General features: G+C 45.2%; 2 protein-coding genes across 2 annotated transcripts; one reads left to right on the forward strand and one right to left on the reverse strand.

Moving 5' to 3' along the window:
- Positions 1 to 809: 809 nt before the first annotated feature.
- On the reverse strand, positions 810 to 9,218 carry XPC (XPC complex subunit, DNA damage recognition and repair factor). Its single transcript, XM_061456083.1, has 14 exons — positions 9,060 to 9,218; positions 8,556 to 8,670; positions 7,810 to 7,894; positions 7,211 to 7,368; positions 6,909 to 7,029; positions 6,307 to 6,396; positions 4,972 to 5,892; positions 4,289 to 4,449; positions 4,030 to 4,111; positions 3,474 to 3,608; positions 2,837 to 3,006; positions 2,568 to 2,661; positions 1,822 to 1,911; positions 810 to 1,320 (listed from the first exon to the last, which is right to left on the reverse strand). The coding sequence occupies exons 3-14, from the start codon at positions 7,852 to 7,854 to the stop codon at positions 1,108 to 1,110; spliced, it is 2,280 nt and encodes a 759-aa protein (XP_061312067.1). The 5' UTR covers positions 7,855 to 7,894; positions 8,556 to 8,670; positions 9,060 to 9,218; the 3' UTR covers positions 810 to 1,107.
- Positions 9,219 to 10,733: 1,515 nt separating this feature from the next.
- LSM3 (LSM3 homolog, U6 small nuclear RNA and mRNA degradation associated) lies at positions 10,734 to 14,208 on the forward strand. Its single transcript, XM_061456087.1, has 4 exons — positions 10,734 to 10,818; positions 11,659 to 11,769; positions 13,390 to 13,485; positions 13,797 to 14,208. The coding sequence occupies exons 1-4, from the start codon at positions 10,798 to 10,800 to the stop codon at positions 13,875 to 13,877; spliced, it is 309 nt and encodes a 102-aa protein (XP_061312071.1). The 5' UTR covers positions 10,734 to 10,797; the 3' UTR covers positions 13,878 to 14,208.
- The last annotated feature ends 8,422 nt before the right edge of the window (positions 14,209 to 22,630 follow it).

The raw sequence follows: 22,630 nt of genomic DNA on the forward strand, positions 1-22,630 counted from the left end.
CTCTTTTTCCACGTTTTATTTCATTCTACAACAACAGTACAAAAATAAAGCTTTTTTTTTTTCTGAACATAAGCCATCTTCTTGCATGTCCACCTTTACTCTGTGCCAGTGCCCAGCAATGACTAGACTATTCCCCTCTATTTCCGAAGAGACAGTGTCAGTGTAACTTATGTATAACTACAACAGATAGATGAGCATTTCTACTGCAGGTGCAGATGTAACATACCTCCCAACAGCTTTTAAATGGTGAGGGACTGGGTAACAGTTACACAACCTCTCTGGTTGTAGAGTTTTGTTTCTGCTAATGACACTTGGCCACTTTTACAGGTTTTGCCTCAGAATGTACCCACGTGGTCTTGATAGCTGAAGTAATTTGAATATATGTGTATATATATGTATACATCTGTATACATGTATATATATATTTGCATACATGCATGTATTAAGACATACTGAAACTTAAGTTTGAACTGAGGAGAGGGCTTCTCCCTTCTAATGCAGACTATATCTGAAAGCAAAGGAAGATGCAGGCTGAGAAGCCAAACCTGTGTTTCACAAACAAAAGGGATTCCTTTGGAAATAAACTCCCACATTCCTCCAACTCTTGACTGCATGTTACACCTCGGGGGAGGTACTGCTCCTTGTGTGATGAGGCAGCTTGACCAGAGCTTAGGTGCGGTACAAATCAAACGAGGTTTCAGTAGTTCTGTGGCCAGCTTGCTGCAGACTGAAACAGCAGCCACATGCTGTTGTCCTGAGCAAGCAGGAAAGAATGGGAAGGAAAAAAGTGGGAAAAGTCAGTGCTAATGGAAGAATGCCTCGGAAAAGTGAGTTATTAGTGCCAAGTGATGTAGAAGAGAGCAGAAAACCCTGACAGCATAAACTGATCTCAGAAGGTACCACTGCACATCCACGTCCAAGGATAAAAGGATGGATCTCATTACCTGTGACAGCAAAAGCAGCTCTGGATACTGAGTGAGGCTGGTCCCTGGCAGCTCAGAAACATAAGTGAAAGGGCTTAGCTCTCCTAGGGAGAGTGACTGGTAAAGGATACCTGTTGTGACTTGTTCCTGCAATCTGGAGACAGCAAAGTAAACCCTGTTCTGCTCACAGTTTCTCAAAAGGGAACAAATGGGCTTCCTCCCCTTTCCTTTCTCGCTTGCTCTTTCTGGTTGTCTTCCCTTCCTTTTTCAACTCCAACTGGCGATTCTGGGGCCAGAAGAGATCCACATTCCCTGCTGCAGGCTCTGAGCTCGGCCCTCCTCCTTCCTCAGAAGAGAATCCTGCTCCTTTCTCTGTCGTTGGTGCGGAGGGTTCAGTCTGGAAGAAACAGGCATGAAAATCAAGAAATTGCTCTAGAAACCACTTGTAACTGCCCACAGCAAAGCAAGCACATAATCAAACTGCCCACACAGCTGCCAGAAAACAGGCAACAAATGAAGAGAGACTGAAAGCTCTTCAGGAGAGTCTTTTATGGGAGACAGCCTGTAAAAAAGGTAGGGAACAGCTGGTGTTTTTGTAGTGGTGCTGCTCAGCTGGGTGACAGCCTAAAGCAAAACTCAGAGGAGTTAGTTCTAGCTGACTCTGGTGAGCTCTTGTAGACACTACATCATCAGCCCTCTGTGGGGCTGGGCCGTCTCCATCTCATGCATTTACCTATGGAGCATGTGTCACCTCCATCGCTATAGCGTGGCTTCCACCATCCCCTGGGGTTGGAACTAGATGAGCTTAAAGTTCCCTTCCAATCCAAACCACTCTGTGATTCCATGACTCTCTGAAATACCACCCTGAAAAAGAAATCACTACTAGAACTGCAGGTACCTTGAAGGAGTAGCGTTTCTTCAGTCTCTCTCTGATAAGAAGTCCTTTTATCAGCAGCTTCCAGTTCCCAAGAGCTCTCTTCTCACGCTTCTATATGGGTTTGTTATGGAGAGAAATTTAGTACTGTAAGTTTCAATGTATTTACACCCACAGAAAATGGAACTTTGAAGATGTGAAACTGCCATTAAAAAAAAACCCACATCAACTTACATGTCTCACATTACAAGATTACAGGCTGGCAGGATTCTTAACAGTAAAATGTGTTGGTGTCCAGTTATCTGCTGAACACATGCTGCCACTTTCTAACGTGCTCCCTGACTGTAAAATACAACAGAGCCACCTCCAAAACTGTAAACTCCTGTGTGTATCCCTCAGTTTGGAACAAAATTGTTGGAGCAAGACCAAAGGAGGCCATGGAAATGCTGTGAGGGCTGGAGCAGCTCTGCTCTGGAGCCAGGCTGAGAGAGCTGGGATGGTTCAGCCTGGAGAAGAGAAGGCTCCTGAAGGGGAAACCTCAGAGCAGCTCCAGCGCCAAAAGGGGCTACAGGAAAGCTGGAAAGGGGCTTTGGACAAGGGCCTGTAGGGACAGGACAAGGGGAATGGCTTTAACCTGCCAGAGGGGAGATGTAGATAGGCCCCTCATGGTCGCAGAGCTCCATGCTTCCTGCTGTGAGCCCACCCTTAATGGTCCACAGTTTCAATTAAATTTACTTAATAAATAGGGAAACTGCAGAAGTAATTCTCACCTCTTGCTCCTTCCTTTCTATTTCTGCTTGTTCGTTCTCCCAGGCAGCAATGAGCACCTCTTTAAACTCCTCACAGACAACGTAGCCATCAGTGCTAGGAAGGAAAACACAACTGCGTCAGTTACTAGAAGGAAACAGAAAGGGACCAAATGCTTGCTGACCAGAACTGTCTCATCAGTGTAACCCATCAGATGTACTCCTTAACACAGGGTATACAACTTGTGCAGGATAGCAAGATCTGTCAAGTGCAACAAAGCAGCTTTACATACACTGGGTGCGAGTAGCCACCGTGAAAATCAAATCCAGTGATGGCCTGAGCACAGTCAATGTCCAGCTTCCGGGCCACTCTGTTCAGATTTGGGAGCTTCAGCTGCACACAGCCAATGGGTAACATGGATGGCAGGAAGAGATAAACATTTCCGTATTCATTCCGAGGAACCTGTCATTGAAAATCAAAGAGAAATGGTGAGAGTCCCTGCTGCAGCACAGGGACTCTTCCTTCCTGCTGACCTGCTATGTTTCACTCCAGCACTCAATTAGTATTCACATGACAAGGCACAAGCCTTGATTTTACCTGCATGGTTATCTCCCAGCTATGTTCTCTGCCTAGGCCTTGCTACTCAGGCTGCAATGCAGAGAATCAGCACAACAAACATGGGATAGGACACTTAGATCAATGAAATGAGGAAGCTGGCAGCCTGCACTGCAAGCACTCATTACTTGGACTGGGGAAGGTCCTCAGTGAAGTTGTAACCATTTCCTCGTGGGTGCAGTAACCTCTGAACTCTTAATCCTGAATCCAGAGGTTATTGACGGTGATTTCACCTCTGAAACATGCAACTTCGGGAAAAATAAAGCCCGTAGCTCCATAAAAACACTGCCTTTACCAGCTGCCTTCCCAGCTACCTTTCCATCCACTGCTACAGGCGGCTGAAACTCCTCTGTCTGCCAGCGGCCAAACAGCGCCAGGTCCTCCTTGTCCTGGTTTGCAGGCTCTGCGAGACGTGCCTTCCGGGCCTGGTTGGAAAATCCCTTCACCATCTGCACAAGTACAATGACCAAGCCTGTAATACTGCAACAACAAGCTGCCGGTGACTTCAGACTTCCCTAGGACATCAAAGGAGAAGGCTCTGCGGGGGAAGAAATGCCCGTTTCCTAGCGTCAGTGTCCACTGCTTGTAAGTGGTAACCCATGGCGCCTGTATGCCAAAGGGAGCCAGATTGTGCAGTTCAGACAGAACTCTAAGATGCCTTTGAAGATGGAAAGTACACAACTCTGCTCAATACCCTTGGGGCGGGAAGAAGAGACACCTGTGCTTCTGGTATATAGGGACTAGAAGCACAGATTCCCAGTACAGACACCACAAGCCATGCAAGTGAGAAATATACATCTGCTGACAGAGAAGGCAAAACCCAAACCACAGCCTGAACTTTAGAGGGCAGAGGAAGTCAAACCCTCTTACCTTGTAAGGCACTTCTCCGATCCTCACCACACGAGCTTGCTTCAACCAAGTGTCCTTGGAGTGCAGCGTGTGTACACAGTCCCTATAAAGGCCAGAAGGAAGGGACCATAAGAGTTTTGAAGTCTCTCTAAACTGTTATCACGTTAGGTATAGTGGAAAAGTTGTATCTAAGCGATACACAAATGCTGTCTGAGCAGCTAAATGCTTCTCCTTGTCTATGCAGGTGGCCTTAGACTACTGCTGATACTGCACTACTCACCTGGAGTAGACAGCCTCTCCCCTGCAGTACCCCAGGATAGCAGCTGACTCAGGATAGATCGCCTGGTATTTCAGGAGGTGCCTCTTCAGCGCATAGAGAGGATGGTTTTTATACTCTCCAATTGCTGTTGGTAGAGGTTGATCCTGAAGCTTAACTTGAAACTGTAGGAATGGTACAAAAGAAAGAGTGATTTCACACCTGTCCTGCACCACCCTTTGTAAGAAAAGAAGAATGATTATAGTATAGTAAGGAAAGAAAAACCACCAGAAACTTAATCAGATGCAGCCACACACCAAAGCATTCTTGTTGCAAATAGGTACTTAGATATGTACCCAGATCTATGTATTTTAAGGACTCTCTGTGAGAAGGGTAATGCTGAACTGTACAGAAACCACGAGTAAGTTTCCAGCATGGACTGTCCAGTATTTTTGTTATGCAAATTTATCTAAAGAGCCACCAATTGATATTACTTTAATCCATCTTTACTCTTTTTACTTTCTAATTTATCTTTACTATCTTTAATCTGATCTATAGTCCCTTTAAAACATGCTCAATTGGAACCTTTCAAGCCCAAACACAAACTTCCTTCCTCATGGAAAGGTTCCTAATGCTTTTGGCCTAAATGAGAATCCAAGGACTGGACTCCTGGCACTAAATGTCCTGAGTAACCTCTTGCCATTTACCTCATTTTCCTCCTTCTCATCTCTTTGCACATAGGGGCTTCTATATGGTTGCAGCGTGTCTTCCCACCACGCAGGGTCCACACGGCTCTTCCTTGTTGCCGTCATCCACACCGGATCATACCTTTGTGTCACATCCCTCACGCTCCCATCATTGTCAAATCCCAGGACGTAGGAAAGTGGCTTTGTGGCATGCATGAAGCACAACTGGGGCTGGCCAACGTTGCCACGAACACAGTCTACGCACACCCACTTGTCCTCAGGCTCAAGGAACACCTCCAGCCACTGGTCTGTGCCCGTTGCCTTCCTTGCCTCCTGCCCATCATCCTCATCACTAGAAATGATTTTGTTCCTCTTTTTTGGTGCAGAAGCCAAGGCTGGAGCTGGACTTTTTGCTGGCCTAGGCTCAGCTCCAGATGAATTCTGAGATATCCTCCATTGGGAAGTCTCAACTTTGGGGCTTTTTGTAGCTGTTACCTTTGACTTCTGGGAGCCCATTGAGCTCCTCTGCCTTTTAGAGACAGCTTCAAAATCCTCATCAGAGAGATCACTCTCCTCCTCTGAAACCTCGAAGTCCGACTCACTGCCCTCATCACTGCCACTCTCCTCTTTGTAACACACTTTGGAAGCCACTCGTCTCCGCCGACTGTTCTTGGGCCTGACTGGAACATCTTTTTCCACTAAACTGCTCTGCCCATTACCAGATTCCCTGCCTGCAGTCAGCTGCGACTTGTGTGGCCTTTTGGGCTGAGCAGTTTTGGGTTTGTCTGGTTCCTTGTTGTCTTCTTCACCCTCTGAGGATTTCTCTTCTTGCTTGGCCTTCTTGCAGAGGCATTTTTTTGCTGCAGCTTTGGGTGTTATGGCAGAGCTCTTCTGCCCCTGAGAGGTACTGCTGAGAGGCTGCTTTGTGAATGAGCTTTTCCCCTGCAAGGAACAGTCAAGGTTACTTTTACCACTTTCTTATGGTTAAGATGTTAAAATATAGACTGAAATCAGCACAAGGTGCATGCAGACCAAAGGGTGGTCAGTCTGCATGTCTCAGGGACTTGAAAACTTCAGGCAAATGGCTGAAGAGAGCAGCAAGTGTTTGCTGTCTAAGTTTTAAAGACATTTAAAGCCACTGAAGACTAAAGTCTTTGCTGAAACACACAAAATAGGTGGGTTTTTAAGGAGAAACCTAAAAATTTAGGGTCTGTGTGTTCTGCACTAGAGACAGACCATGGTCACCTCTAGTTCATGCAGTGATTCAATTGAGGCTGCAACAGCCAGAAAGTTTTTCCAATCCTACTCTCTAAAGCCATGGCCTATTCCCTCTTCCGCACACCCAACAAAAACTACCTTTGCTTTTGCCTCCTTGAGAGGAACAGGCTGAAGAGACAGCACAAGGCGACACAGCAGCTGCAGGGCTCGCAGAATGATTAAAAATATCTGCAAAAGAGAAAACAAAGCATGTTTTAACCCCTTTTCAAGGTGTATTAATAAAAAACCCTCTTGAAACTCCTTTACAATCTGAGTTCTGTCACAAATCTTTTCCATTCCTACCTTTTACCCAGTGCTGTGTACACCGACATGATGTGTAGGTAGCTCAGCTGCTACAGTCTTTAAGCATTGCACAATCTTATTTATGTCACTGCTGTGACAGGGATATTGCTGTTAACTTACTGATGAGGAACAAACTCCTAAAGAGGGTAAATCACCCATCCTGCTGGAGCAGCAGCAGTAAGTCTCCCAAATCCAGTCGGGCACAGTTCAAATTGAATACTTTAATCACAGGTTAAGTACTTTAAGTCCAGATAAAAATACAACAACAAGAAAAAGCCAACAATCACCTAAGTCACCAATTTGTTTTCTCCAAATCCATTCCTCAACCACCACTTTGTGTCTTCCCTGACAGTGCTCATCAAGCATCCAAACTCAGCAACCAGTGCCCAGTCACTTACATGCACCAACTCTTCTTCATCCCGTGCAGCATAGATGGCAAAGCGCCTCTCCAAGGTCGACTGAAGGGACTCTCCTTTTTCATTGGAAAGCTCGTCGTTGATAGTGAAGGTTCCAACAAACCTGAAATAAGGGACACCTCATTATTGTCCAGCATTTGTGACTCTTCTTAAACTTCATAGTTTATCCTTTCCTTCCCTTGTCCTTAACAGCAGAAAAATCACTGAACATTAGTAGCTACAAGTACCCTTCTCCCTGAAGCCTGGTTCTACATTTTATGTGAGAGCACAAGAGAGAGGTTTACCATATCACCAAGTTGGAAAGGTACTGAAGGTCCACTTGGCCTGCAGGCACTTTAGTGAAGCGGGTGGGGATGATGGACAGGCCAATGGCATGAAGCTCTGGCTGGCTGCAGATCCTGTTTCTGTAGAAACCATTTGCTAATAAACACAGGAGGTGAACCTGAGAGAAAAAAGTTTCTAAAGTGAGTTCACAAGAGGTTTTCTTTGCATGGTAAAAATAAAGAAGACTTTACTGCTCCTTTTAACAGACACAGGCAACAATGAAGCCTCCCAGGGTGGACATAGGCTGTCTTCAGATCACCATCACAAGACAGTAAAGCTTTGGAGTCCCTATTTCTGTTTCCAGCTCTACAGGACTGACAGTTTAACACCAACAGAATGAGCAGATACATGCTCAGTGGAGATATACATACCTGCTTTGAGTTAGTTTTATAATGTAGTCACTGATGTTTCTAACTTACAGTTTAGGAGAAGTCTAATGAGCACAGAGGACTACAGGCCCCACATTACTTCATCAAAATTAGTTTCTTCTTCATTACAAATCAGTTCAGACATCTTTATGCTCATATTTTTCTCAGCCATTGTTCTCTGTGACCAATACCTTATGTGTGTCCTCACGAACCTCCTTGCTGAAACGCTTCATCATTCTCCGAAGATAGATCTCAAACTCAGCTTTCCTCTTTTCTCTGCATCAGATCGCAAAAGAAATGGAGGTTGTGGTTTTTCTATGGACCTGCCTTCCTAGATTCCTAAACTGAATCAGTTCACAAAGGGAACCCATCCCAGAGAATCTTCTGTGCACACTTAACAGAAGTTCAGTTACTGGATATGTGAATGCAGGATGCATGTGACTAATAAACTGTGAACTCTACGTACCTGACTATGAAGAGATTTAGCATATGCAGATGGCCTAAACTCTACCAGTTAGTTTTTGAGGGGTCAATACTAAACTTTTAATTCCTTGGTGTAATGCTCCAGGTGCTGAGGGCTTTCATTTGACCACCTATTCACACCTCAGTAAAACAGTGCCATTCACCCACAGCTCTCCTTGAAGAGAGCTACAGCTGTCCCTGCTTTGGGAATGTAGATATTAAAGCACAATGAAGTTACACACTTGATTTTCAAGGAAGCTGAAATGCCTCCATTCCCACCAACTGCCACTGAAGATTTCTGGCATTGCCAGTGTGAAAACCACTCTCCATCCATGACCTTGCACCATTCCAACTCAACACTATCTGCACAAAGTGGGGATGTCCACCCAGAACACAGAAAGTCAGTGACAGTCAAGACTTAGCATATTGTTAACTACATCCTTTAATGGCCCTCCACCGTCTTCCCTATTCTTACCTCCTCTCTCTTTTCTTCAGCAGCTCTGGGGTTTCAATCTCTATCTCAACAGGGTTGCTTGGCAGCAGTGGAAGAACAGCAGCTTCTAAGTTATCCGTGGCAGGTTCCTGGAGTTCTGCAAACATAAAGCTCAGTTGGGTTCATGTCCTACTAGGATGTCACAGTTTTGAATCTTCAAACTCCTTCTTAGCTGCTCACAAGACACACAAACAGCTGAGAAAATGCCTTGTGAATGGTAGCATAAGCTTAACAGAAGCCAACAAATTCAAGGCACTACCATCAGGTCAGTAGCTGTCTCGCTTTTTTCTGCTCCGGAACCATTCTAAAAGCATTGTAAGATATGAGCTTTTAAAGATACAGATATGCACATGGAACATACTTTAGGTATACAGAGTAGATAAATTTACCTGAATCCAAATGAGAAACGGTTCCAAAATCAACTTACAGGAAAAGAAGTGTATAACAACATTAACTCCTTAAAATGAATAAACATGTAATCGTTACCTTCCACGTCTTCCCATTCATCTTCACTTTCATCATCATCATCAGTATTGTCTTCATCCGCCTCTTTTTTAACAGGAGATTCTCTCTTCAGCTTTATCTCCTCTGGAGGGGGCTTCAGGGAGTCACTGTTAAAGTTATCATAAAGACTTAAGATCAGGAAACGGTGGTGCTTTTTTACTTGAGAAAAACAGAGAAATAGGGAAATAAATGAAGCATGACCTCTGCCTCAGTAGCTCAGATACTCAACAGATACTCAACTCAGTGTCAGATAATCAACACGTTATCTGACAATTAAATACAGGTACATTCTCTGTAAGACCATGATGATATTATATTTGGCTTCAAAAAAATCACTAGAGAATGATATGTTTAAAGATTTCTGCTTATCATTTTAACCCCAAATCTCATGCCAGCATTTCTAGTCATGCCGGATTCCACAATGTCTTCCTAGTTCCACGTTAAGACTATACCGAATGCAGTAAAACTTTGCATTTAAACCCGTACATTTGAAAAGGCTCCCATATTTGAATAAGAGAGTACTTCTGTTCAGCTGTGTGAAACAAATGGGACTGGCGGGCTAAAACAAACTGCTCACAAGCACATATGCAGCACCAGGCTCTAAGCAAGTAACATGAAGAGAAAGCTCCTGTAGACTTGAATGAGAAGCAAACTTGCACTTGCCTGAATGTTTCCTCTGTGTTATGATTCTCTTTATTTCTGGGGGTCTTCTTATCTTCTTTTTTCGGTGATTTTGCCCCTTTTTGTTTTGCAGAGTTACTTGTTGAGTTAGAAACTCCAGTATCACACTCTTCTTTCTTCTTCTTAGCTGGAGCTTTGGAGTTGTTCTTCTTTACTCTGGGCTTTTTCTCTTCAAAATCATCTACATGGGACAGAAGGAAGGAAGGAAGGCTGTATTAAAGGATGAAGTCTCATCTGCATGGCAATCGGAAACAAAACCTCCACGGACTTCATTAGGGAAGAAAGTGAGCACTCTCAATGATGAGCCTGTCACTGACCCTGTATAAAGAAGTAAGAATTGAACAAGATCTGTTTAACGCACATACTCATAATAAGGTAATGCACAAGAATCACAGAACCCCAGACTGGTTTGGGTTGGAAGGGACCTTAAAACCCATCCAGTTCCAACCCCTGCCACGGGCAGGGACCCCTTCCACTAGAGCAGCTTGCTCCAAGCCCCTGTGTCCAACCTGGCCTTGAACACCGCCAGGGATGGGGAACCTGTCCAAAGTCCATAGAGATTCCAACAATCCTGCCCTTCACACACGGATTTACCCCCACATTTCTGGGTGCCAACCCGGTGACCGCAGGACCCCACGCCTGCAGCCTCAGGTAACGGCCCTTCCCCTGCACTGACACCAGTTACTCCCTGACCTCCCGCAGCACCAGAGGCCCGGAGGGCACCATGCCCCGGCTATGGCGCAGCTCCCGGCTCGGCCCTCCTCCCGCACTCACCTTCCTCTTCCTCCTCCTCTTCCTCCTCCTCCTCCTCCTCCTCCGGATCCCCCCGCGGTGCCCGCAGCCCCCCGGACCGCCTCTTGCCGCCGGCAGCCGCCGGTCGAGGCGAAGCTTTGCGCTTCCTGGCCATAGCCGTCCCCTCCGCAGCGGCCCCGCCGGGCTCCCACCGCCCCTCGGTCCGCCCCAACGGCTCCGGCTCCGGCCCCGGCGGAGGGGAAGGGCCATAAAGTCTCGCGGGAGAGCGCGGGAGGCGGTTTGAAAGATGGCGGATGAGGTGGATCAGGTGAGGGGGGCTCGGCTTCCCTCCGCCGGCATGGGGAGGCCTCCGCGGCTGGGGGTGGGGGTAGCCGGGGTTGGGTTAGCCGGGGTTGGGGGTACCTCCCGCCGGAGGCCCCAGCTTGGGCCGCCTTTGTGAGGCGCAGCCCTTTGCGGGAGCGCTTTCGGTGTGAAATGAGCGTGTTTCCTGGTCTCGGTCCTTGCGCCGCCGCCCGGGTGGTCAGGAGAGGGGGCACCCCCAGAGGAGGGAAATGGAGGACCGGTATTGGGATACTGCAGGGATGCTTCTTCATCAGGGCCTGTAGGGACAGGCCAAGGGGAATGGCTTTAACCTGCCAGAGGGGAGACTGAGATGAGCTCTTAGGCAGAAGCTCTTCCCTGTGAGGGTGCTGAGGCGCTGGCACAGGGTGCCCAGAGAAGCTGTGGCTGCCCCATTCCTGGCAGTGTTCAAGGGCAGGTTGGACACAGGGGCTTGGAGCAAGGTGCTCTAGTGGAAGGTGTCTCTGCCCTTGGCAGAGCTGGAGGAGCTTTAAGGTCCCTTCCAACCCAAACCATTCATGATTCTAAAACACCCTTGGCTCTGCCTCACTGAGAAGGGAATAAGCAGTGTGCCATGGGGTATGCACAGAGGTGTTCACACATCTTAGATGTGATCCTAAAACTAAACTGAAGTCCTTTGCTCAGGCTGGTGAACACCCATAGAGTGCTACTATCAGCTGCACTCGCTTCCAATGGAGTGCGAAGGAATGATTTGGAATATATCCATGTTCTTCCCTGTTTGTTTTCTGTGTCTTGCAACCAGCGGCTTCTTCTGTGCAAATAACCTTTTATATTTGCTTTTTTTTAGCAACAAACAACCAATACTGTAGAGGAGCCGCTTGATCTCATCAGGCTCAGTCTCGATGAGCGAATCTATGTCAAAATGAGGAATGACAGAGAGCTTAGAGGCAGGCTACATGTAAGTAGAACATTCAGAACACTGCCGTGCTTATTCAGTGAAACACTGGGCAGCCTTTTTTCATGCACAATAGACTATTACACAGGCTTGCCTGTAATACTTGGTTGATGGCTTAAAAAGTCCATTTAAGAAAGTAAGTAATTGTATCTCGTGGTTGAAAGCGTGGACGTGGTTGCAGAAGGTAAGTTAGAGATCACTTTAGCAACAAGGGTTGAGCCCTTTCTTTTATCAAAGGTAAAATGTGATTGGTGGAAAAATCTAATCTGTTCAGTGCTCTGACTGCTGTTAAATGCTGCTTTAGAGTATTTTGGGTTTTCTTGTCTCCTGAATGATACCAAACAATTAATTCCACTGCTTTTGGGTTCCATTTCTGTGCTTGAAATAAGCAATAATGCTGCAGGCCTCTTGTGAAGTACCCTGAGGTCTCTTTAAGACTGAATTAAGGGTGAGATTATCATTATCAAACGAGTACCTCGTGGCACACCCTATGAGGCTATGATGGGATATGTGCTCAGCTGGATTCTCTGCAGGTCTCATTTGTGTAAGTGCTTTCTTCTGAGAGTTATATGTTTCTTGATGAGACAGAATCTTTATTTCTATTGTCAGTCATCCTTCCCAAGTGCTCTACCGTGTTGGGGAAGAGTTGCCCCTATGTTAACTGGCCTTCAGCTCCTTTGGGACTGCAAAGATGAGGAGACATCCATGAGGCAAATGTGTAGTTTGCAACATGCTTTTGTAAGGTTTTTGAAACACGTGCTTGTTTTAAATCTTTGGAGAGCTGTATGAATTACAGCTTTCATGGCCTTTAAGTTGACCCCAGGCATTCAGTTCCAGGAGGCTGGACTGGTAGCAGAGAATGTGTAGCTGGTTTAATAGTAATGAAGTATGTCTGTCTCTGTTCTTGTGTGTGTTCTGTATGTGAATGCTTCAGAGCTATTTCCTTTAAGAGTGTTTCAGTAACAGGGGACTGGAGCACCTCCCATATGAAGACAGGCTGAGAAGGTTGGGGCTCTTCAGCCTGGAGAAGAGAAGGCTGCGTGGAGACCTCAGAGCAGCCTTCCAGTACCTGAAGGGGGCCTATAGGGATGCTGGGGAGGGACTCTTCATTAGGGACTGGAGTGACGGGACAAGGGGTAATGGGTTAAAACTTAAACAGGGGAAGTTTAGATTGGATATAAGGAAGAAGTTCTTTACTGTAAGGGTGGTGAGGCACTGGAATGGGTTGCCCAGGGAAGTTGTGAATGCTTCATCCCTGGCAGTGTTCAAGGCCAGGTTGGACGAAGCCTTGGGTGACCTGGTTTAGTGTGAGGTGTCCCTGCCCATGACAGGGGGGTTGGAACAGGATGATCTTAAGGTCCTTTCCAACCTTAACTATTCTATGAGTCTATGATTCTATGAAATGCGTCTTCCTTTTTTTGTAAGCTCCAGAGTACTGTATTTGTTATTTGTTTTGAAATACAACTATAACTGATATTACTTTGTTTTAATATATATATAGTGGCATATTTTGGTCAAAATCAGACTAAACTAATTATGTCTGAAAGTCTTGCTGGAATCCTTATTTTAATAAGCTTCTGTTTGAATCCTGAAAGAAGTAATAAACTACCTTCATTCCTACAGGCATATGATCAGCACTTAAATATGATCTTGGGCGATGTGGAAGAAACTGTAACTACAATAGAGATTGATGAAGAAACCTATGAAGAGATCTATAAGGTAAGGACTTGGTGTACTTTTTAAAAAGCTTTCTATGGGGATAAACACAATCAGTTATGTTGTTATAGTTTATTGCTGACTATTTGATGAACCCACAGGAGTTTGGGGCAAATTGTCATGAAAGTACAAAGGGTAATCAATGGCTTGGTGTTGTATTGATTGCTTCAGCATGCCAGGACGTTGTACATTTGAGCTTGTATGTATTGGAGTTGTTTCTGGTGTTCTGTTAGGATTGTGTTTGGTCAGATGCTTAGGAGATGTTGTGTAAACTACAGTTTTGTAAATGTAAATTTTTCTTTCCTTCTTCATAGTCTACCAAAAGGAATATTCCGATGCTCTTTGTCAGAGGTGACGGCGTTGTGCTTGTAGCTCCCCCGTTGAGGGTTGGTTGAAGCAACAGAGGATTTAACCTTGTTGGGAAGTTTCAGGCTTTTGGACAATGGTTCGTGTTTCGATCATGTGTCTCAAAATTCTGTATGTGTTTTTCATAGGCTGGTTTGGGCTGTTCTTTTGGGAAGGGGAGGGAAGGGGACCCGGTTTGTCTTGTGGGAAGTAGATGTAGTTGATTGAAGCAGTGTAAACCCAACCTGATTCTCTCAGAACTGATGTAAGTGCTGTAAATTGCCTGCTATGTCACTTCAGTAAAAGAAGCCTTCATTTTCTTTTACTCTTTAATAGCACTGTCTGAATTTTTTGTTTTAAATAAATTTGATGTCTCTTTCACATTTGACTTGTCACGTTTTTGTCGAACACGTTGTTAGGTGGTTCTGTAGAGCTAGTGCTATGTTAAATTGTAGTATGTAGGCTCACCTCCTGAGAAAATAGTAACTTTATGTGTGGTGTAATTTCTGTCCTTATTAATACCTGAGTCTGGCAGATTGATATTTGGGGGGTGGGGGTGATAGTACCTAGATCAACAGTATAATTGATGGCTTTTCTGTGTTTGAGTTCTTCATGCTTACTCTTGTAGAAGGGAAATAGTGTATGTGCGTGTATATATATGTATATATGCATCTTCCACTTTATGTATGTAAAGAAGATGGGCTTCTTTACAGTGTTTTCAGATGTTTCTATCATGGCTTTGTTAAAAGAACTATGGTTCAGAAGGCCGTAAGTTGAGACTGAAGTTGCTGCCTAATGTGCTGTTGAGCTGCCTGCTGCATACATTCATTTCCCAGTGCCTGTAGCCTCTTTCAGTTCTTGACTACATTAAACTCTGCATCATTGCTTAAGATGCTTATTAGTTACCTGTAAGTGAAGGTGTGCTACAACCCTGAATATACTGATACACTTCCTTAGGACCTGTTTGCAATTTATTCTTCTTGTATGGGCGGAGGGATGGGGGGTGGGCAGAGGGAGGCACTTGAGCTATGAAATGTTTTAGTAACTATATGTGAAAGGTGTATAAGATGTAGGTCTATGCTGTATCACTTCCTGTGGAGCTTAACTTGTGACTTGAGAACCTAAGTACCTAAAGTTTATTAGGCACGCTCTGCAGGGTTAGCAGAAGCAGTTTGTTCTGGCACTTTCTTTTACAGTTAAAGCATCCATAACTTAGTCCACAGCTTGTGACAGAGGTAAGGAATGCAAGATCTGCCCTGGTAAGCTCCAAGCTAAATCATTCTGAAAGGAATGCTAACTTTTTTGGCAGTAAAATATATACACTCAGGTGATGAGCATATACTTCATGCTTTCATTTTTGATGAAAGCTGCTCTGTTCCTTTTTGTACAATATAATTTTTGTAGTGGAGGCCTGACATGATACACGAAGTATTGGCACATCAGGAACTTCTGCCTTGATGAATTTTAGAACAAACGTTAGTAACACTTGTTGGGTTCTCTGAGAGAGATGCGAGGTCAATATTACCTTCACTTGAGCCATATTTGCCAGCATAACACATTGATCTGTGTCTGGTATTTCTGTATTACAGTGTATCAGCGTAGTTGAAAGAGGTCAGTTCACCTGAATCCTTGTACAATTGTTCAGTTGTCTCATTCATCACCACCTTCTTTTGTAGTTTTAAGTGAGAGGTTACGCATGGTGGTTGTTCAGTTCTTGTCTCATTGATTTCTTGGGTATTTACTGGCTGATTATAAAGATCTATTACTGTGTTGCTGAAATGTCCAGTAGCATCTTTGACTGTACAGTTTGAAACAAGCTCTCCAGAGTGGGAGCCACATTGAGCTCCTCTCTGCTGAATGTGGATTAAAAACCCAATAATAACTTAAAAAGCTTTTCTGCAGTCTTGTCTTTCTTTCTGTTCTTTCTATTCTCTGATCATCTGTTGGCTGTTCTAGCCATTGGTGAAGACTCCTGTTCCTGGTGTGGTTTTAGTATTACTCAGCTTCTTGAAGCTTGCCCTTTTATTTCTAGTACCTTATTGCAGATAGCAGCCTTCTGGTAGTTCTTAGCTTTTGGACTGCATCTTTTTGATAGGTGGTAGAGTTGTGTCTTAATTTCTTGTCTTTAAGCAGCTCCTCTACTCGCAGCAGCTCTTTAACAAGATTATCGTGCAGTTCCCTATTTCAGAAGTGCTGTTACAGTTGGACCGCTGGTGTCCTGCTGCTTTTGAGTGTCCACCTACCTATGGAATTACTTTGTGGACTCACTGCAGAATTGATTTGAATCTCTAACTCACATAGGACACTAGATGGTGCTGCATTTCCTCCAGTTCAAGCTCGGTTGGCTTTGCCTGCCTGATGGATGCAGCCTGTGTCAACAGGCCCTGTAGTTGCACAATTACTCATTTGGTTTTAATTAGGATGGCACTTGCTGACAGTTCTAAATTAACTCTGCTGCTCACCCAGGAAAAAAAGATCCAAATATGTTTTGATGCTTATGGAGGCACAGACCAAGCCCCCAGAAGAGTTAAAGTAAAGCAGTATGTGTGCCTTGCATTGGCAGGTTTTAAGATGCGTCAACTCCAGGCTAGAGCTTGGCTGGTAGCATCAGCTGAGGAATCACAGTGTATAGAATAAACTGTGGTTAACCACTCTGCTGCTCAGCACAGCTTGGGGAAGAGCAGCACATCGTTGTGTGTGGTGTATGAGGCTGCTCCTGCATCTACTCATTCCAGTGGTAGCTAGATGGCTGTCCAATAACTTTGCTGATGTTAACTGCAGTTAAATTTCAGTAGGGGGAAAGCCTGCACTTACGTGCGTTAAACTCCTGAAGTGGCAGATAATTCACTTTATTTGATGTCCCCAAAGCTGCTGCCTGTTCTTGAATCCACAGAAGCAGATTTTGATCCAGTCTGTGTATTTGAACAAGACAGTCATAGAATCAACTTTATTGGAAAAGCCCTTCAATATCATCAAGTCCAACCATTCCCGAGCACTGCCAAGGCCATCCCTAACCCATGGCACTGAGGGCCTTGTCTCCACGGTGTGTGAACACTTGCAGGGACAGTGACTGCAGCCCTGCCCTGGGCAGCCTGTTCCAATGCCTGAGCACCCTTTGGGGAAGGAATTGTTCCTCAGCTCCATCTAAATCTCCCCTGGTGCAGCTTGAGGCCATTTCCTCTTGCCCCATCCCTTGTTCCTTGGGAGCAGAGCCCAGCCCCTCCTGGCTCCATCCTCCTGTCAGGCAGTTGTAGGGAGTGATAAGGTCACCCCCAAGCCTTCTCTTCTCCAGACTAAACCCCCCCCCCCAGGTCCCTCAGCTGTTCCCCATCACACTTGTGCTCCAGGCCCTGCACCAGCTCCATTGCCTTCTCTGGCCCCACTCCCAGCACCTCAATGTCTCTGTCATGAGGGGCACAGAACTGAACACAGGCTTTGAGGTGCAGCTTCACCAGTGCCCAGTGCAGGGTAGGATTTGGGGAAATGGTTTATTGAAGTCGAGTGGAGGTTATGTTGTGTGTTCCATTCCTATTCCCCAGCACACAATAAGGCCAGGATTTGGGCAATAGGTTATAATACCTGAGCAATGGGAGCAATGCAGACTGCTGCAGTGGCTTACGGTTAGAAAGGCAGAATGGTATTGATCATGTTGGGTGTACTGCAACAACACTGTCTCCTCTTGGTGCTTCTGTTCTTGTTCTGTAGGCATTGGAAATCTATAATACAAAATATTGAAGAGAAGGAAGTTTGCAAGCCCTTAGGATTCTTACTAGAGCTGTAGCACATGGAAGGGAGCTGACTCAGTGCAAGATGACAAACACAGTGCATTGTTTTGGGGGCTGATGATGACATGTACGGAAAATCCCATCAGGCTTTATTAAGGTTTAAGACACTGATGCCAAGATTATTGATGGGCTGAATACATCATTACTGAGGGTGTAGGACTCCCATGTTTCTAAACAGGAAGCTGCTTTCATATACTAAACAAAAAGAATGGGAAAGCAAAATAGAAAGTTCTACAGCAAATTGAAGCACAGTGTCCAAGCCAGCCTTTTTTTTTGGGGGGGTGGGGGGGAAGAATGGGTGGAAGGAAGAGAGCAGATGATGTGGGTTGGAGCGGAAAGCAAGAACCACTGACGGAAAAAGATGTAGTCAGAACCCCTGTTTATGAGTGAATTTTTTCATTGTTACCCAAATTAGTTTGAATGGAAGAGAGGCCTACTCCCAAATTTTGGAAACTTAGGCCAAAAAGCCTATTTAGTTTTACAATGGTGTTTGATTGGTTTATGATGTGACTGCCTGCAAGAATAAGGGACGAGGCGTGCTGACTGCCTGCATAGGGGACAAAGCATTGCAGAAACCACTGCAGAGCCCTTTGGGTTATGATGGGGTGTGGGGGGGGTTAGCAGTGGTTTCCTCTGTGTGGTGCATGATAAACATGGAGATTTGCTCACTCAAGATGCCTATGAAAATCTCCAGAAGAGATCAGAACATTCCAATGTAAGCGTGTTTTGTGAATTAGAAGGATGTTGTTTCATTTGTCAGAGCAATCCCAGGCACAGCTACAGGTTGGGCAGAGAAGAGATTCAGAGCAGCCCTGCGGAGAAGGACTTGGGGGTGCTGGTCGATGAGAAAATGAACATGAGCCAGCTTCAGTGTGCACGTGCAGCCCAGAAAGCCAACCGTATCCTGGGCTGCATCAAAAGGAGTGTGACCAGCAGGGCGAAGGAGGTGATCCTGCCCCTTTACTCTGCTCTTGTGAGACCTCACCTGGAGTATTGTGTGCAGTTCTGGTGTCCTCAACATAAAAAGGACATGGAACTGTTGGAACAAGTCCAGACGAGGCCACGAGGATGATCAGGGACTGGAGCACCTCCTGTATGAAGACAGGCTGAGGAAGTTGGGGCTGTTCAGCCTGGAGAAGAGAAGGCTACGTGGAGACCTCATAGCAGCCTTCCAGTATCTGAAGGGGGCCTATAGGGATGCTGGGGAGGGACTCTTCATTAGGGACTGGAGTGATAGGACAAGGGGTAACGGGTTCAAACTTAAACAGGGGAAGTTTAGACTGGATATAAGGAAGAAGTTCTGTACTGTAAGGGTGGTGAGGCACTGGAATGGGTTGCCCAGGGAGGTTGTGAATTCTCCATCCCTGGCAGTGTTGAAGGCCAGGTTGGACAGAGCCTTGGGTGCCATGGTTTAGTGTGAGGTGTCCCTGCCCATGGCAGGGGGGTTGGAACTTTATGATCTTAAGGTCGTTCCCACCCTAACTGTTCTATGACTTTATGTTTTGTGAATTAGAAGGATGTTGTTTTATCTAGATTATGTAGAATGTTCCTTAGTCTTACATGTTTCTGTATTCTGGAAGTAAGGGATAGCATAAGCCTGAAATGGCAAAGAGAAATTTTCTTACTTGCAAAGATAAGATATTCAGGTGGCAACATAAAATTGGTGTAGTCCCAGATATTTCAGCCTAATCTCTTACCTATTTAAATCATAAAATAATACCTGAGGCAATTGATGGATTTGTAATCCATTTGTAATCCAAAGTTTCTCTTTGGTTTTGATGCTAAAAATTGCTCAAGGTTTTTAGAACTGTTTACTAATTGTGTGATAAAGACCTGTGCTTTATGTGTCTGTGCTGGCTACACACGATGATGCTCTTTGATCATAGGCTGTTGGTTCATGTCACTCAAAGCCCATCATCTCACCTAGGAGATGCTTTAGTCTGATCACCACCTCATAGAACTCAGTTGTGGCACTTCTGCTATAGCCAATCTTCATTTGCTGTTCTTGAATCCACTGAACTGTTGGGCAGTAAAGCCTCCAGTTCTATGGAAAACATTGCATCCAGTGTGTATGTCACTGGAACCTGCCACTTCACACTGAACAGGATGAAACACTGTGTACAGTTTTGACTGAGGAAGTCACATAGTCCATTCCCCAACCTATTCTGTGCAAACCACAAAGAACTTTGATGAGAGCAAACTTTCTCCTTTCAAAAAGAAGAAAGGATCGTGCTCTAAATTTATGTAGAATATTGAGTATAAAACCTATGGTTGTCATAATCGAATGCGTTACTGAATTCTTCCAGAGCCTTCACATTTCAGTGGCAGGGAATAAATTAGAAACAAGTCAATGGTGCTTCAAATCTTGATTTCTTTAAATAACCCCTGTACCAGATGACTGTAACTTCATCACTCCTCCTTAGCATATAATTGCTCTGATGAAGTTGCCTTTTCACGCTGTAAAGGTGACACAGGCTACAGAGACTTAATTTGCTGCAGTGTGAAAGCCGTTACTAGTTCACCCTGTGCTGTAGGTGCTGTGGTGAAGCACTGTGCTGTAATTTGTCCTGTAGCACCTATATTTAGTACTTCTTAGTAAAACAGTTGCCTCCCCCAACTGCCCAGATGTTGCATTCCAGTGGTTAGCTGAAGTCTGAGGCAGAAATGAGATATCACCAGATAACATCTGAGAGCTAATTTGATTTGTTTTACATTTGTAATGCATTCCTCCAAGCTAAATTCTTGTTGACTGAGGTGCTGCTTATAAAAGGGGTGAGATCCAAAGCTCTGCTGCAACCCAGGAGAACGCACTGTAGTTAAACTGACACAGCTCATAATGTTTTATACCAAACCTTCCAGTTGTTATTGCTGCCTGTTGGTGTAATTCAAATACTCAGAGTTGTTTCTGTATGAACATGGTCCTGTCCATAAGGCAAAGGCTCTAATCTCAGTGCTAGCTAATGGAGGCTTTCTCACAATTCAGTCTTAAGTTTTTAGAAGTTACCTGTCCTGCATTCATTCCCTAACCCAGCAGTGCTGTATGAATGCAGCTTTCACATTCTTGGAACCTGCCATTACAGCACTGCTTGAGTTCTCTAGTCCTGTGTAAGAGTTGATGGGTGCAAGTGTGTGTGATGGATGAGAGGGAATTTTTCAGTGCTTGGTGATAAAGTGCTTGAGGGCCTAAGCAGGAATTGTTTGCAGTGTGTGAGAAGCCTGGGGAGCTGACACAGGTAGGAGATGTGTAGCTTTAACCCACATCAGTTCCCTGGTCAACTCAGGGAACAGGAGCTGCTTAAGTCAGCACTGCAACTGGGGAAAAATGTTCATTAAGCTGCTGCTTAAAGTTAACGTTGGAATCCTAGAATAGTTAGGGTTGGAAAGGACCTTAAGATCATCAAGTTCCAACCCCCCTGCCATGGGCAGGGATACCTCACACTAAACCATGTCACCCAAGGCTCTGTCCAACCTGGCCTTGAACACCACCAGGGATGGAGCATTCACAGCTTCCCTGGGCAACCCATTCCAGTGCCTCACCACCCTCACTTCAGAAGTAAAGAACTTCTTCCTTATATCCAGTCTAAACTTCCCCTGTTTAAGTTTTAACCCATTACCCCTTGTCCTATCACTCCAGTCCCTAATGAAGAGTCCCTCCCCAGCATCCCTACAGCCCCCCTTCAGATACTGGAAGGCTGCTATGAGGTCTCCATGCAGCCTTCTCTTCTCCAGGCTGAACAGCCCCAACTTTCTCAGCCTCTCTTCATACAGGAGGTGCTCCAGGCCCTGATCATCCTCGTGGCCTCCTCTGGACTTGTTCCAACAGTTCCATGTCCTTTTTATGTTGAGGACACCAGAACTGCACACAATACTCCAGGTGAGGTCTCACGAGAGCAGAGCAGAGGGGCAGGATTACCTTCGACCTGCTGGTCACGCTCCTTTTGATGCAGCCCAGGGTACAGTTGGCTTTCTGGGCTGCGAGCGCACACAGAAGCCGGCTCATGTTCATTTTCTCATCAACAGCCCCAAGGGGGTCAGAGCCCCCTTAGTGCAGAGTGGAGGCTTCAGAGTCCCCTTTTCTTATATGTGCTGATATGAAGCAGGAATATATACAAGAGTTCAGAAGAACTGAACACGGTGGGAATTGCAGTCTCAGGAAGGAATTCCCAGAGGCTATATGGAAGCTCTCCCCACTCATCATGCTTAGCCCATTAAAGGTTTAGGGATTTTAAAAATCCAAACAAAAACCCCCTCAGCTAAACATGTGACACTTGAAAGACTCCTCAGTTGAAACTGGAGATGAATGCTCGGGAAGTTGTTTGGGTTTTTCTTCTTTCATCAGAAGACATTCACCCACGTCTTGAACAGCATCGAGATTCCTATACTGGGAGGTTGTAAACAGAGCATGGAAATATATGATGTAAGCAGCCAATTTGCCTCCAGCCTTTTCTTCTCTTCCACAGGGCCCAGTTGCATAACTGTTCCCTGCTGTCTGGCTCTGGCTTTTATGGGCTGGATGGTTATGTGAGAAACTCATCAGGACAGTTTCTACTTCTAAGGACTAAGAAGTTCTGGAGAAATCTGGAAGTTCTGCATATAGCATCCAGAGAAGCATGGGTTAATTGCCATAGGATTCCTTCCCAAGTGTTCTCCAAATAAATATCCTTTATAAGTTAGGAATGAACTTAATGTTTTGTGTTCTCTGAGCAGTGAGCTTGGGACAAGAGGCTTTGTGCTGTTGTAGGGAGTTGTGTGGGGTGGCTGCTAATCCTTGGTGTGTGTCGAAGAGCGGCACAAACAATCACTGCAGGTCATGCTGACCTCGGGCTGGGTGCCTTTTGTTTTTAGGTTGCTTATTAGTTACCCATCTAGCCCAACATCCTTTGTTTCAGACAGAAAGCCATTGCAGGAATGCAATAGCAAGGGCAGGAGGAATGCTTCATTCATAAATCTGAGAGCATTTACAAAGGAGGCTATAAATTATTATCTAATTTCTTTCATCTGCAGAAGAGCAAGCAGGG

The sequence above is a fragment of the Pezoporus flaviventris genome, unplaced genomic scaffold, assembly GCF_033815535.1.
Source record: "Pezoporus flaviventris isolate CSIRO_AGI_PZ_B2104156 unplaced genomic scaffold, CSIRO_AGI_Pfla_v1 ptg000021l, whole genome shotgun sequence".
Taxonomy (NCBI): domain Eukaryota; kingdom Metazoa; phylum Chordata; class Aves; order Psittaciformes; family Psittacidae; genus Pezoporus; species Pezoporus flaviventris.